The sequence below is a fragment of the Zosterops lateralis genome, assembly GCF_965231275.1.
Source record: "Zosterops lateralis genome assembly, contig: HAP1_HAP1_SCAFFOLD_51, whole genome shotgun sequence".
Classification (NCBI taxonomy): Eukaryota; Metazoa; Chordata; class Aves; order Passeriformes; family Zosteropidae; genus Zosterops; species Zosterops lateralis.
The window spans coordinates 454,929-469,451 of record NW_028154613.1 but is presented as its reverse complement, the minus strand read 5'-3'; the positions used below and the strand labels follow the sequence as shown (position 1 = coordinate 469,451).

The 14,523-nt window shown below is 36.6% G+C and overlaps 1 protein-coding gene and 1 pseudogene across 2 annotated transcripts; both read left to right on the top strand.

The window, feature by feature from the left end:
• Positions 1-469: 469 nt before the first annotated feature.
• On the top strand, positions 470-3,622 carry LOC310923396 (beta-sarcoglycan-like; annotated as a pseudogene). The gene is made up of 5 exons: positions 470-675; positions 1,462-1,647; positions 1,749-1,911; positions 2,425-2,556; positions 3,396-3,622. The product of its transcript is annotated as a beta-sarcoglycan-like (transcript).
• A 3,026-nt stretch (positions 3,623-6,648) lies between these two features.
• Positions 6,649-14,143, top strand: LOC310923384 (uncharacterized protein; the record flags this gene model as incomplete). Its single annotated transcript, XM_083885413.1, has 4 exons — positions 6,649-7,144; positions 9,460-9,629; positions 10,157-10,484; positions 11,557-14,143. The coding sequence occupies 4 exons, from the start codon at positions 6,649-6,651 to the stop codon at positions 14,049-14,051; spliced, it is 3,489 nt and encodes a 1,162-aa protein (XP_083741539.1). The 3' UTR covers positions 14,052-14,143.
• Between the last annotated feature and the right edge of the window lie 380 nt (positions 14,144-14,523).

The following is a 14,523-nucleotide window of genomic DNA, read 5'->3' as shown; positions in this document are numbered from 1 at the left end:
TGTCAAACTAATTTAAAAACTGTATCCACCATGCTCTTCTTGAATAGTCACTGAGAGTCTATCACATATGAGCACGGAGGGAACTAAAATCCTGTGTACTGGCAGATGACGTGCAGGATTATGTCCTGTATCATCTCTGAGAGGTAAAAACTTGATGAATTTCTTGGTAGCTGGTTTTAGGTTTTTAACTGTAACAATATAATTAATAATTCCCATCTGCCATGATAAATATTAAAGTCATATATTGTCTGAAAGTATCTGGATTTTAAATTTAGTCATTATGTTAGCAGAGGTTGCTGTGGTTCTAAGTGTGTATTCTGACAGCAGGGTGGCAGACGGAAAAATTATTCTCAACATAATATCCAGTATATTCCACCAGTCAGTTTACATTGTTTGCATACATATGTGTGTGTCATTGTAGCTAATTTACGTGCCTTTTGAAGCTAACCCATGCCCTGTGTTACAGCAAAGCTCTAACGGCCCGGTGAAGAAGTCTATGCAAGAGAAGGCTGTGGAACGCAGGAACGTTAATAAGGAGCACAACAGCAACTTCAAAGCAGGATACATTCCAATTGATGAAGACCGTCTCCATAAGACAGGGTTACGTGCAGGAAAGGCAACTTGGCCATATGTGTGATTGTTGTTCTTTTTATTTTGGCCGTCATCAATCTGATTGTGAGTATAATAGCTATAGCGTAAGTAACATTAGGTCGTGTTTCATTCTGACAGTTCACTAAAAAAATAAAACTTCCAGGATGGCCAAGGACTTATAATGTACTGAAGGAGATTCCCACTTTTCTCCTTTCTTTTTAGTTCTTTTGTAGTCTGAGCAAGATTAGATGGAAGAATGGTGTCAATTCAGGCATGGTTATTTCGGTTCTCATGGTCACCCCATGAGAAGTGTTACTAGTACATATGAATTCAGGATATATGGCATATAAAATATGGTTATATTTTACATTACAGAGCTGTATGTGAACATTTAGAATTAACTAGGTACTGCACTTTAAAACTTCATTGTTCTAATAACCACATTTTTATTGCTTGGTCAATGAGAAATAATAAATTATTTTTTGTAATTGCACATCCATCTCTGAGGATGCATTCTTGCAGTTCAACGTTAAGTATATACCAAGCTGAACTGTTCAGGAAATCTGTTTAGTCAGTGGTTACCCTTAAACAAAAGAAAGATGTAACTGTGGATGCAATTTAACATTTTATATATATAGAAATAATTTTAGCTACTGTTTCTAATAAGTCTAAAAATAATTTTAAATGCTTTTCATAATTAAATGTGTTATGATGTTTTCAATAGGAACAGACTACAGTAAACTCATACTTAAACCTCACTTAAACATTGACATTAATAATTGTTCAAATAAAACATCTAATTAATACAATAATTGTGGTAGGAAGATCCGAACAATCAACATGATGATTGAAAATGTGTTTCTCTTTCAGATTACCCTGGTTATCTGGGCAGTGGTAAGAATTGGTCCCAATGGTTGTGACAGTATGGAATTCCATGAGAGTGGCTTACTGCGGTTTAAGCAAGTGTCTGACATGGGTGTTATACATCCCTTATATAAAAGCGCTGTAGGAGGGAGACGGAATGAAGACTTGGTGATCACTGGGAATAATCAGCCTGTAAGTTATAACATGAATTGAAAGTTTGTGAGCAACACTAGAGAATTACACTCACATTGCTAATTTGAAACATCATTAAGTTCATGACTTTGTTTCTGAAGATTGTATTTCAGCAAGGAACAACCAAGCTTAGCGTGGAAAAAGACAAAACTTCTATTACCAGCGATATTGGCATGGAATTTGTTGAGCCACGAACAAACCCATGAATTTCATCTGCCAAATGGAGTTAAAATATTGAATGTACAAAAGGCCTCTACAGAGAGGGTATGTCTCTTATCTTTTGTAAGTAATAAGAATACAGCCCATTGTTTGTTTGTGTAAAAGTAGAGTTGGGTTAGTGGTTTTATAGAGGGTTGAGTGTGCCTTTGGAAACACTGAGCAATCGTGTTGCAGAAAAACCACTCACAACTATGAATACACAGGAGGAACAGGTTAAGTGAAAATGAGGGGTAAATTTACATCATCTGTCTTAACAGGAAGCCTGTATTTGGTACAAGTGTTAGCTGTGTATCTCATAAAATTGTCATATAAATTTGGGGTTTTTTTATACAAGAAAAATTAATTTCACATACCTTCCAAAATTCACTGATCTTGTTTTGAAACTGAACGTGGGAAATAACAAATATGCAGAAGCTAATGGCAGAAGGGCAAAAAGTACATTCAAGGTTTTTATTACATTGCACAGCACTACTCTTAAGGTAATTAAAGTTACTCAGACAAATGCAAGTAGCACATTTTCATTAAGGTGTAATACAGCTTTTTTGGTTATGTTCTTAGATTACCAGCAATGCAACCAGCGATCTAAACATAAAGGTTGATGGTCGTGCCATTGTCCGGGGAAATGAAGGTGTTTTCATCACAGGCAAGACAATTGAGTTTCGAATGGGTGGAAACATGGAACTTAAAGCAGTAAGTATTTCAAATTAAAGCAATTCTTCTAACAGCTTAGTTTCAAATCTAGGCTGATAGTAAACTGATGTAGCTTTATGTCATTTCAAATTTTATAAAATTACTCATGCACAGAAGTCATTTGGATTTAAATAGATGGTTTATTACTTTGCAGTTAAGTAGTGGTTGAATAGTTCCAGGTAATATTGATTTACCGCTATTAAGACACCAAAAACCTACAACGCAGTTAAAGCTAATATATTGGCCTCTGTACTGGCATGAATACCAAAGGAAGTTAATCTCCTCTGAAAGCTTAACCAGGGATGGCAATGTTTGCCAGAAGAGCAGAGCATATAGTTTGGAGCATTCTGTGCTGCTGCTCTAAGATTCACTGGCATTTCTTTAAGATTTTTGGAGATTAAGATGGTAGTATATATAGAACGATGGAAAAAAAGGATAAAAATAAAGGTATATGCACTTTCAAATGTGAATGAATTTCATGCATGAATTCAAACACTCTTTCCTGTTTCATGTCCATATTTTATATTTACTGCATTTGCTAATAAGAATGTCAAGTGGAAAGTCACCCTACTGCTGTCTTTCTCAATATCGATACACCACTGAAATAGCAAAGTACATTGCTGTATATAGTCAAGAAATCCACAGGCATTGCTGTAATTGTTATTAAAAAATTATACATTTGCATACATACCTTTTTTTTACTGTTGATTCTACAGCCATCCTAGACGTGTTATTTATCCATTAAACCAGCTTGTCCTTCTCAAAAACAATATGCCTTATTTACATTAGAAGTTGTAATTCTACAACTTCTTTTTTTTTTTTTCCTGTCTCCTTACTAGGAAAACAGCATCATCCTGAACGGAACTGTGATGGTCAGCCCGTCACGACTGCCAAGTTCTTCTCACGGGGAACAGTTCAATAACGGCAACTGGCTGCGCTTCAAGCTGTGCATGTGTGCGGACGGGACGCTGTTCAAGGTTCAGGTGACAGGGCACAACATGGGCTGCCAGACCTCTGTCAACCCCTGTGGAGCCACGCACTGAAAGAAACTGCTGCAGGGACAGTTCTCCTCCGTGTTTACACATATTTGTATGAAGTAATTGCATGCCTTCAAGGGTTTCTTTTTTTGCAGCAGTTTATGCTAACATTTCTTACACTGTATTTTTAAGGAAAGGCTGTTACAGTCAGCAGTATTAGGTCATCATCCTGTTAGCTGCAGTACTGGCACTGAATCTATAAGCTTTCAGTGTACGTGCATACTGAAGTACCTTCTCGAATTGGGATCAGTAGAATATATGTAAAAGAACATGATCTTGGCAACACCTCTACTGCCTACAGTAGTCTCTTGAGGAGGTTTTTGTCCTGTCTCAAGACCTTGAAGACTGCTGAGAATATAACCACAGTCTGAAGTACTTCAACACGAATGTCAACTTTTTGTTGAAAATAGATTCTCCTAGGATGGCTGAAGTGGCAGACTTTTCTCTGCTTTCTTGTTGATACATTGATTTACCCCAAACTTAGGTGCTTTACCAGATGTGTACTGAGGGGTAATGCCAGATTCACTTAAAAATATCACATGATTTCTGCCATGTATTCTCATGTTATTAAAAAAACTGTGCTATCATAAATAATATTTGCAAAGTAATACTGAGTATGGAAATGTAACTTGAATTTTGAAGTAGTCTTGCAGTTATTGAAGTGTTGCTTGAACTTCCATTCTGTCTGTGCAGTTAATGCATTCTGCAGTTGTTTAATTTATGTGAAATACTTACAAAATGTGTTTATATTAGAAGTACGTTTTTAAAGATGTACTTACAACTTGCTTACTACCCAAAAATAGTGTTTTCCGAGGTGCTCTAATGTGAACAGTGTCTGAGTCCATTACTCGATAGGTAATAATCTAAGCTTAACTGTTGCAGCAGTGTCTGAGGTCAGTTCTCTCCTTCCCCATAATTTTCAGTACTGATGCATTACTGAAACATCGGAATTAAATTCTGAAGTTAAACTGCAGTTTTGTAATTCTAAACGTGGTGGGAGGACATCAGACTATGTGTATCAGAATTTGTCAACGGTGAAACTATGGTGAACTGTATGGTGAACTGGGGCCTGCTGCAGCCTTCCAGTGGCATTTGCAGCAGTGATGTGTTTTGAGCTAAAAATAAACCAGCTATTTATAAGATTCTTTCTTTCCCCACCCCATGTATTTCTTCAGTTTAAAATAGCTTGGTTTAGCAGTAGCGTCAAGTAATCTTAATATTGGAGGTCTCAAAAAACTGTTTGTAACAGCTTTTTGACAAGATTTTTGATAAGCACACCCTTCATTACCTTCAAGTTGCATGAGTTTTGCACATTAACTTCAGAACTGATTATTTGTTACATGAAGGTAAACCATCTACCCTTGTTTTACAGTGCTTAAAGTACATAGGATTCCATAAAATACAAATCAGCTCCTGCTGTAACAAGAAATTCAACTCTAAGGCCCCAATTTCTGAACTTCATGGAAGGCAGTAAACGCTCATGCAGAACGTGTATGGGTGGAAGTGGTTGCTGGAGGGATATTCATAAGTCAGGCATTACAGCACATGGGGGAGGTCAGAGGAGTTGTATTTCTCTCACTGCTCAAAGGCAGATTTTGATGCTCAGTAGTTGTTGGGGGTTTGGGGCTGGTCAGCAGTGGAGCCGTTCTGACAAAATCAGAATAAGCAGAATATAATGTAGCAAAAACCACTGAGTTCTCACACTAAAGATTACGGGGAAGTACTAACATTTTGCATACTGTCTTTATGGACCTCAGACTTTTATCAGAGATAATAGTTACTAAACACTTTAACACACATTTTGCTGCTTTACACCCATCTTTGCTGCTAAGCGGTAACTCAATTTCTGTTACAGTTAAAAGGAGGAAATAAACTAACATTTTTCAAATTGTCACTCATGCTAATGGCAGCTTGTCACTTTCTGTATACAAATGGAAACACAAAATATAAAGAGCAGTATCCTCAAAGCTGACATACATCTTGAAAATGCCTTGGTCAACTAAATTACACACGTATTAAAGCTCTTCTCTGATTAATACTGACATGTCTATATGCTAGTATTGGATTCCCATAATTATCAAGAGTTCTTTTTAAAATACTGTGTGCAATGTACAGCTGAAAGATTTTGTCACAAAGGTACTCTTAAATCATGATCTGCAGAATTTTTTTTCAAGTGTGGATTTTTTTTGTCAAAATGTAGCAAAACCAGTCATAAAAATACCAAATGAAATAAATTATCAAATTTGCTAGCCACTATGTATTGTTAATATATTTTACATTTATATTATGCAGTTTGATAAACGTTGGCACCACACATGCCTTCTGTTGAGCATTTATTTATCTTCTAACTGCCTAAGGTACATTTTTCTGTATGTATTAAAAACATAGAGTAGAACACTGTTTATTTCAGTCCCACAGATGCACTTAAGATTTTTTGTGTATAAAGTGCATTCTACATGCCTGTGTAAAATGCTATACTGGGTACGCTGAAACAACTTGCATGTGAAGAGTTCTCACCATCTCTAAGTGTGGTGGTTGTTCCAATGGGTGAAAGGCTGTAGAATTTCAAACGTTTGTTTTGAAATAATACAATAAATTTTGCAATGCAGCTGCTGTTCAGAAGTGTTTATTTTAAGAATATGAAGAATGTGTAAGAAACTGGAAGTATAAAAATTGTTCCACACCCCTTTGTCATAGATTGTATGTGGTGGACTTTGCTTAGTGTAATTGTGTGCAGTACCTGAAGCGAGTTCAAAAGTCTCCACTGTTGTTAGATCTCAAGCTCCCAAGAAGCTGTGTTTCTCGACAAAAGGCTGGAAAAGAAAAAAAAGGTTCTAATTGTTTTTTGGGATAGATGGAGGGAGGGGGAGGTTACCAGTTTATTAATGTACTTTTTGAAAATAAGACTCCATTCTATTTAATGCAGAATGTTGGTAATGCTGTGGTTATTTGGTGTTGATTTTTTAAAATGTTTTTTTAAATGTCAAACTACATTTACTTTCTGTTCTTGTTGTGCTGAATTTAACCATAATTCTACATTTTAGATTTAGATATTATGGATAACCTTCACTTGCATGTCATAGCTGTGGTCCTTTACTTTAATCTTCCTGGATCAGTGGGAACCAAGTCACAGCGTATTCTTCCTGCTACACATCACCGTTCAGAGTGCCACTGGGATGGGCAGTTCTTACTGAATTGCTCTTTTACCAGAATATCTACTATTCCAGAAGATACATCAAAACCAGCAGTAACAGCTGATTTGAGTTACAGTAATATTAGAACTTTTGTGTGCTCTGATGGAAGAAATGAAGAGTGGATGCTAAAACACCTGAACCTCAGTAACAACCTGCTTTCCGAACTCACTTTAACTACTTGTACAAATTTACCCATTTTAGAAACTCTAAACCTCAATGGTAATGCCATCCACACCCTCACACTGGATATGCCTACACCTGCACACGGGTCTAAAAAGTACAGCATTGTTGATCGTCTCCTGCTTGCTTTGAAAGTACTGTCAGTTGAAAGAAATAATCTTAATACAGTTCCAAGAGGTAAGCATTTCAAAAATCTTTAAGGACTTGACTCCCAAGGGGTAGGTTGGTTTTGGATATAATTTCTATACCTTACTGAATCTAGAGTGTGACTTTCCCAATTTATTATGCTTAAGGTGAGGGAAAGTTTCACTGGCAAATATAGAGGTAGAAGTAAATCAGTTGTTTGTTTACTTTATTAGGTTTTTTAATAGTCTTAGCAACTGTACTGTGTTAATAGTAGTCAAATATAACTGGAGCAGTATTCTTGCTTGTTGTATAGAAAGGAGAATAAGGATCTTTGGAAAAACATCAGCCTCCACATTCCAGTTGTGAACCTTAAAGGTCAAAAAAATTACAGACTATGAATTTCATACTACCCTTCAGAAGGAAATCAACACTATTAAATAAAACTTCCTGCAGTTTCAGTATTTCAGAGACAGGAAAATATATTTTGTTCATTCCAAACAATTTTGCTCAGTACCCTTAATACTCAATCACAGTGACACCTTGGTGTAACAGGAGAGGGCTGTAAGGTTTCAAGAGATTTTGAGAAAGGCTTTGCTGGTCACTGAACTATGCTGGGAGCTTAACCTTTATGCAGGGATGATTCATAGTGGCCAAATTATTTAAATGAAGCAGAAGCTACCAGATGAACAATGCTGTCCTATACAATATGTTGAATTTATTGATGTCTGATAACACCATCAGATTCATTAGAGTTTGAAAATACAGGACAAGTGATGACAAAAATACCACTTACCCCACAAAGTCACGCAAAGATGATAATATATTTTCCCCTACACAGGGTCATAAAAGTTCTGTTCTCCTTTTATGCTGTTAAATAATTCTCTGGCACAAAGAAAACCCATATCACTTAATGATTTTGTAGTGTTTGTACAGACAAGGTATCTATATAGACAGTATAAAAACCTTACATTATAAAATACATTGATGAAGATTTGATTTGGTTTTATAGATAAATATGACTGCCCATTAAAAGATGCCTTAGAAGGTCAGTCAGATGAATCCTCTTCTATAAGAGACTCAAATTTTTTAAGTTCAAATTGCTGTGCATGGTACCACCATACTTTAAGTTATACTTTAATCCTATATTCATTTAAATACATGTTCAAAACATTCTTCTTGTCCAGAATACTTCACTAAAATTCTGAGGTTTAAGCTCTGGAAAGAAAACACAAACAGCAGTTCTACAGCAGAGGTTTCCCACAGAGAAACCCTTCTCCCAGCTCCCCAGGAGTGAGGCTGCTGCCATACCAGTGTATATTTTTGGCACAAGCTTAAATTCAGGGAAGTAGCCACAGTACAATTCCTCACACAGGTGCAGTGATGAATTTATGAACTTACAGAACTTCTGTATGCCTTTCCTATCACCCACCTCTAGTTTTATACCAGGAATGAATCATTCCCTCTGCTTTTCACAATAAACCCGAAGATCAATTACTCTGCAAACAGAGCTGCTGGCTGAGAAAAGCTAGTTCTGGTAAACAAGGTGACACCAAGGGCAAAATTGTTAAGAAGTAGCAGCTTCTCAACAATGCCCAAAAATCACTTTAGAGTGACACTGTGGTGCTGAACACTCATCATCAGTGGGAATGCTGAGTGTTCAAATGTCTGCCTCTCCCTTGGGCCTTGCAGGCTGGAGCTTCAGGGCTGCCTTCACAGCACCTCAGAAAAATGAGGTGTCTCCAGCTACCAAGTGTTCTGATGTAACGTGGATGTTATTGTAACTAGGATACACTGAAGATTATACTGCCATGCTTCATAATTCACAGGCAGACGGGCACAAGCAACAACATGGTTTTGTTTTCATTTCTTTTACATCCTAAGAATATAGTTCAAATAATTCCACAGATGAAAAACTCCCATGAAACCACCCATGCAAATGGATAGGAGATACTGTATCACCTTTTTCATCTTTATCTTTTACTTACAATTAACATATTAGGAACTTGTCAACTCAATATATTTTACCCTTTTCACATTCCTTTCCTACCTCTAGTTCTCCAGAGAAGCTTGCGCAAAGTACGGAGATCAAAATAATTTTGATAGCACAAAGAAATGCTAGTGCTTTTATGAAAGTGTCAGTTTTTAAGACATTCATTAACGGAATATTTTAATGTGCTAGCTGTTGATTCTATGCAGCTTTTAGAATGGGACAACCACTGATCAGGAAAGGCATAACACAAAGGCTGCAGCTACTCATTGCAATAGTGGAATGGAAGGAATTTTGTTGCAAAACATTTTATAAAGACACTTGATGCAGTTGGGAAAACAAGACTATAAAATGTAAAATAGGGTTTTTTTCTTCCTAGGACTAGGCCTCCTGCAGTCTTTACAAACTGTCCATATGTCATCCAATGCCATACAACATATTGACCCAAAAGATTTTCAAAACTGTTCACAGCTGAAGGACATTGACCTGCGAAACAACAAGATAACTAAAATTCATCCAGATGCCTTCAGAGATCTCAACAAATTACAGGTTGTAAAGCAATGCAACTGTTAGAATATTTTATTTTAATCATTAAAGATATTATTTACCAACTATTAAGCATGATTATATGATTCTTATTATAATACTAGTGTATAAATAAAAAACTAGAGCAAATGGTGAAAATATTTTTTTATATTTGCTTTTTACATGTAGGAAAACACATGCTAAAATGTACAAGATACAACCATAAATTCACAATTTCTCTATGCCACAAACCAATCTATAACTGCCTTAAACACATACATGTCCCCTTCTACCTCCATCCCTTCCATGGCAAGAGCCCTGCAGCTCCCTATTCACACAAAGGTAAGTCTACAATGGGAGAATTCTAAACACCACAATTTAAACTTTTCATCTACATTAAAAAGCTTAGATCAACATTATTGAAATCCTAAGCAGATGTATTGTTCATAGAACTACAGAAGTGCTTGTACACTAAAACACTGTTGTAAGATGTTGGAATAAGGATTCCATTGTGAGCCTTATCAAATTAATTCTGAATTATTTCCAAATAGGTTTTGGATCTCCGTGGAAATGCTCTGACAATCCCTCTACCACAGATACTACTCAGTTTGAACTTTTTTCAACTTGAAGTGTATTTGTCAAAGAATGCCTGGATATTTAACTGCAGGCTAAATGCTTTTAAACATTTATTTCATTTTGTCTTTGACTCCACAAGGAAAAAATGGAGCCTTTCATACAGTAAGTCTGCCAACAACTCCCAGAAACCTCTGCTGTATCTTTCAAGTTTCCATTTAAACTGCAGGGACGAAGTTTTGGTCAAAAGGGCCACAGTCCCAAAAGGGACATCAGTGCTGACCTGTAACTTGGACAACATAAGAGGTATGTATATCAGGCACTCCATCCAAATGCTGCTAAAATCCAAATGAATGCAGAATAGTCAAATAAATCTGGTTTTTAAAAGTATGTTTCTAAAGACACTGTTTAAAAATTACTAAGTAACAGTTTAACATGCAAAAATATTTCATAAGAAAGTAGTATTCTGCTTAGAATATTTTAAAGTTAGGTTTACTGACTCTTGATCTCCTTCCTTACATCAAAGGAGAAAGTGATGCCAATTAATATACAAGTAAGTTTCAGTAAGTAATGCATTGCAAACGTATTGGTTCATTTTGGACTGAACAAAGGGCCAAATAATGGGATGGCACTTCTGAAGCATGTAGAAAACCAAGAAGGATGCAACAGTTTTCAGTGTTCAGCTAGAGCAAAATAAAATGAAAGTTTATTTGCAGAGAAAAAAGATTTCTATTTCTTCTAAAAACATACAGCTACCGTAGCACACACTTCGCTTACATTTAAAATTAATAGAGATCATTGAGGGTATAAGTAACAAAACCTATAGAGCCAAGATTTACCACACAGATTGAAAACTAAGACCAAACTTAGACCAGAAGGTGTATTTGTCACGAGCCATAAGGCAAAATGGTTTAACTTTAAAGGGCTAATAGCACTTGGAGGTGGTAAGGCTTTCCCCTGGGAATACTTCATCCCCAAAAGAAAATATCAGAAATGCCACCTGCTTTGTCTGTTTACAAAAAGAGTCACAAAAACCTGGATAAACATCAGCACACTGGACTGCAGCAAAACTTAGCTGGGAACAAAAGCTGTTCCAAAGACAAAGCCAAAAATACAAATTGTAAAGTCTGCAATTAAGACCCCGTATGTAGTGTGTTTTTAGATGGCAGGCAGTGGGCACAGGCCCGCGATACGGTTTAACAGGCTTTGTACCATGTCAAATTATTCGGGATGGATAAAAGGAAAATGGGGTTTATAATAAACGGTTAAAATTATGAGAGATAGTCCAGTGTACACTCTTAAAAACATCACTGGACCCTGCAAACCAAGTATACTATGCTTTTAACAAAGACTGAGTTTGTATTTTCTTTCATTTCAGGCAATGGAATCTCTTGGTGGACACCTAAGGGCAGAATTTCAAAAAATCAGAGTCTTCCTCATATGACACTGGATAAAATGAATAATTTAGTGATACACAATGCTGAGAAAACTGCTGAAGGATTATATTTGTGTCTTTTCAATACAAGAAAAGAGAAGTATCTCATTTACAGTATAGAGGTGAACGAAGAAGTTTCAGCATTGTTGGTTAGAAAAGCCAGGGACACTAACACTGGTTTTAGGCAGAACGAAACACAGCCAAACTTTGCACTGGCTGTCTCCCTCTCTGTGGTCATTACATTTCTTTGTGCTTTTTGTCTGGGTGCTTTTGCTAGACCCTACCTGGAAAGACTTTGGAGACTCATGCGCAGGAACAAAAATTCAGGTTCAGAACAGACATATTCTAATCAGGCTTTTTCAGATGAAACCTTGAGCAGAGAGCCTTCTGCAAGCAAGCCAACAAATACACAGCATAATACATTGTTTTGTGATGAGCATTCTTTAAGAAACACACAGATTTTTCCTACAGAAACTTCTACTGTGTATCAAAATTTTTCTGGCAATGGTGTACATTCACCAAATCCCAAAGCAGAGTACCAGAAACCAAGCAATACTGAGATCAACATGAAGAAAATACCAGTGTTTCCAGAAGTCCAAACTAGTATAGACAGTAATGAAAGTACAGATATTTATGATACTGGACTATTTTTTTTAAGGACAGATTACCGGAACAGCAATGCACAAACACCAAACAGGAAAGTAAGAAACAACTCTGGTCTGCTGCAGTCTGAGATCACAAAAGCTACACCAAGTGCTCCAGAAAGAAAAGGTATTGTTTCACATAATGAACCCAGGCACACGAGAAAATTTAGGCAGGGAATGCAAAGCCGTGAAGAACAACTTGGTCTAAATGGCAACAAAAGTATACCTAGTGATATTGTACATTTTATTTCACCCAGTAGCTCCAGAAGAGATGCAGATATTGAGAATTTAAGCATCTATGAAATAATAGAAAACTCTCCCCTTACAAAGCATGACTGTAAAACGATATATTCAGATGAAAAAAATGCTTCAGCTGATGTATTTGGTGACAGCTCTTCAGCTGAAGGGATTCCATTCACAATGAGTGACTGTAGTTCTTTAGCAGACTTTGAACTGGAACAGCCTGATGTTAGTGACAACCTGCCAGTCTATCAGTCATCACTAGATGAAACGAATACAGACAGTGGAACTGAGAAGTTCGCAACACCGCCAGAGTCTCCAGCCATTACTGCTGAACTTCAGCAGATTTGGAAAAATCAAGAAGAGAACAGTGCCTATTATTTTGAAACCACTATTAATTATGGATCAGACACCACCATGTATGAAACAGCATCCCCTCATTCTGATAAATGCAGTGGTCACATAAGTGTGTCAGATCCAGATACAGTCAGTTCTTCAAGTCAAGAAATTCCAGATACATTTGATTATTTTACTAATGCAGAGTCAACAGCACAAAACTCTATTTCTGATTCTCTCTACTGTCAAAGTACAGATTTTGGTAACATGGTACTTAAGTTAAAACATTTTCCCACATATGACACAGAGAAAACTTCTGAAGAGGATGGACTGCAGCTGTCTCTGCTTCCCAGAGAACCACAGCATTCCCTCAGCTTCAGTCACACGGAACAGAAAGAAAATGCACCAGCAGGAAGTACAGAAGACAATGCACCAGCAGGAAGTACAGATGAGGACATAGCCAGGAAGTCCCCTGAAAAGAATGATGGTGAAGCAGACATTACATTAAGAAGAAACATGAGTACATCTGAGGACAGTGGCTTTATTTTTGCTCCTATTGATACTGGCTTGAATGAAGTTGTAAAAGAACCATCACTGCTACATTCCAGCAAAGAATCATCTCTTCAATTGCTACCTGAACACACATTTGAAAAACATTTCATGTTTGTTACAAAGCAAGATGACTTGCTACCACAGGTGAAGCAGGCTTGTGCAGATAAAATGCAAGGAGGTTCTGATGAGAAAAATTCTGATGGATTCACAGAATTACAGGATACCAGCAGCTGCAGTCTGCCTGATGAAATGCAGACTTGTAATCCTACGGCAGATCTGCTTCATCTTTGTAATTCTTCAGAATTCACAACAGATGATCACTTCCAACTGGATCAGAGTGATGATGAGGATACATATTCGTTCACAATCCCACAAGGTGTCTTCAATGAAAGTACACCATACAGTTCATGTTCCTTCCCACAAAAGCCTACAGGAAATACAATCTCTGAAAGCACTGATTCCAGCAAGATGAAGGATCATACTACTTTGACAGAACTGGAGAACCATTCTGATACAACTGTAGAACACATCCAAAATTCCAGTGAAAATCTCAACCAAAGAAGTCAGACAGATTCAGGACAGGAACAGTTTTTTGTTAAGAAGAAAAGAGCATTTGATGGATTTGCTAATATTTTGCAAAGCAGAAGAACAAACTTCAATAGTTGAAACACAAAATGGTAATACTAAGCTCCCACAGTGTTTATGTCATTACAGCAGGTGCAAACATTATTTTGTTTTAAAGTGAAATTACTTCTGTTTAGAAGGGTACTCGTAAAAAACCCAGTAACAGACTTTATAAAAAGCTACTCTAGAATATTAATAAAGCTGTTGCTGAATTATATTTACTTTCTCATTATTGGTAGTTGATACTAATATATCACTTCCCTTGGAATTTTCTTCAGATACTCACTCTTTTGTCCTTTTGTCTAAAATAAATGCAAATGGAAATATACATTATATACTATTGTGTTTTCTTATGGGACTCAACCTATACAGTGAAATGGTACATACTACTGTCTCCTGCTTTTTGAGACAGATTTGTGGATTGTCTCTGAATTCCCAGTGTTGCAAAGACAAATAAAGTCCAATAAGTATTCAATTACATTTCAAAAATTTCTTTTTAATCTGGCAGAAGAGA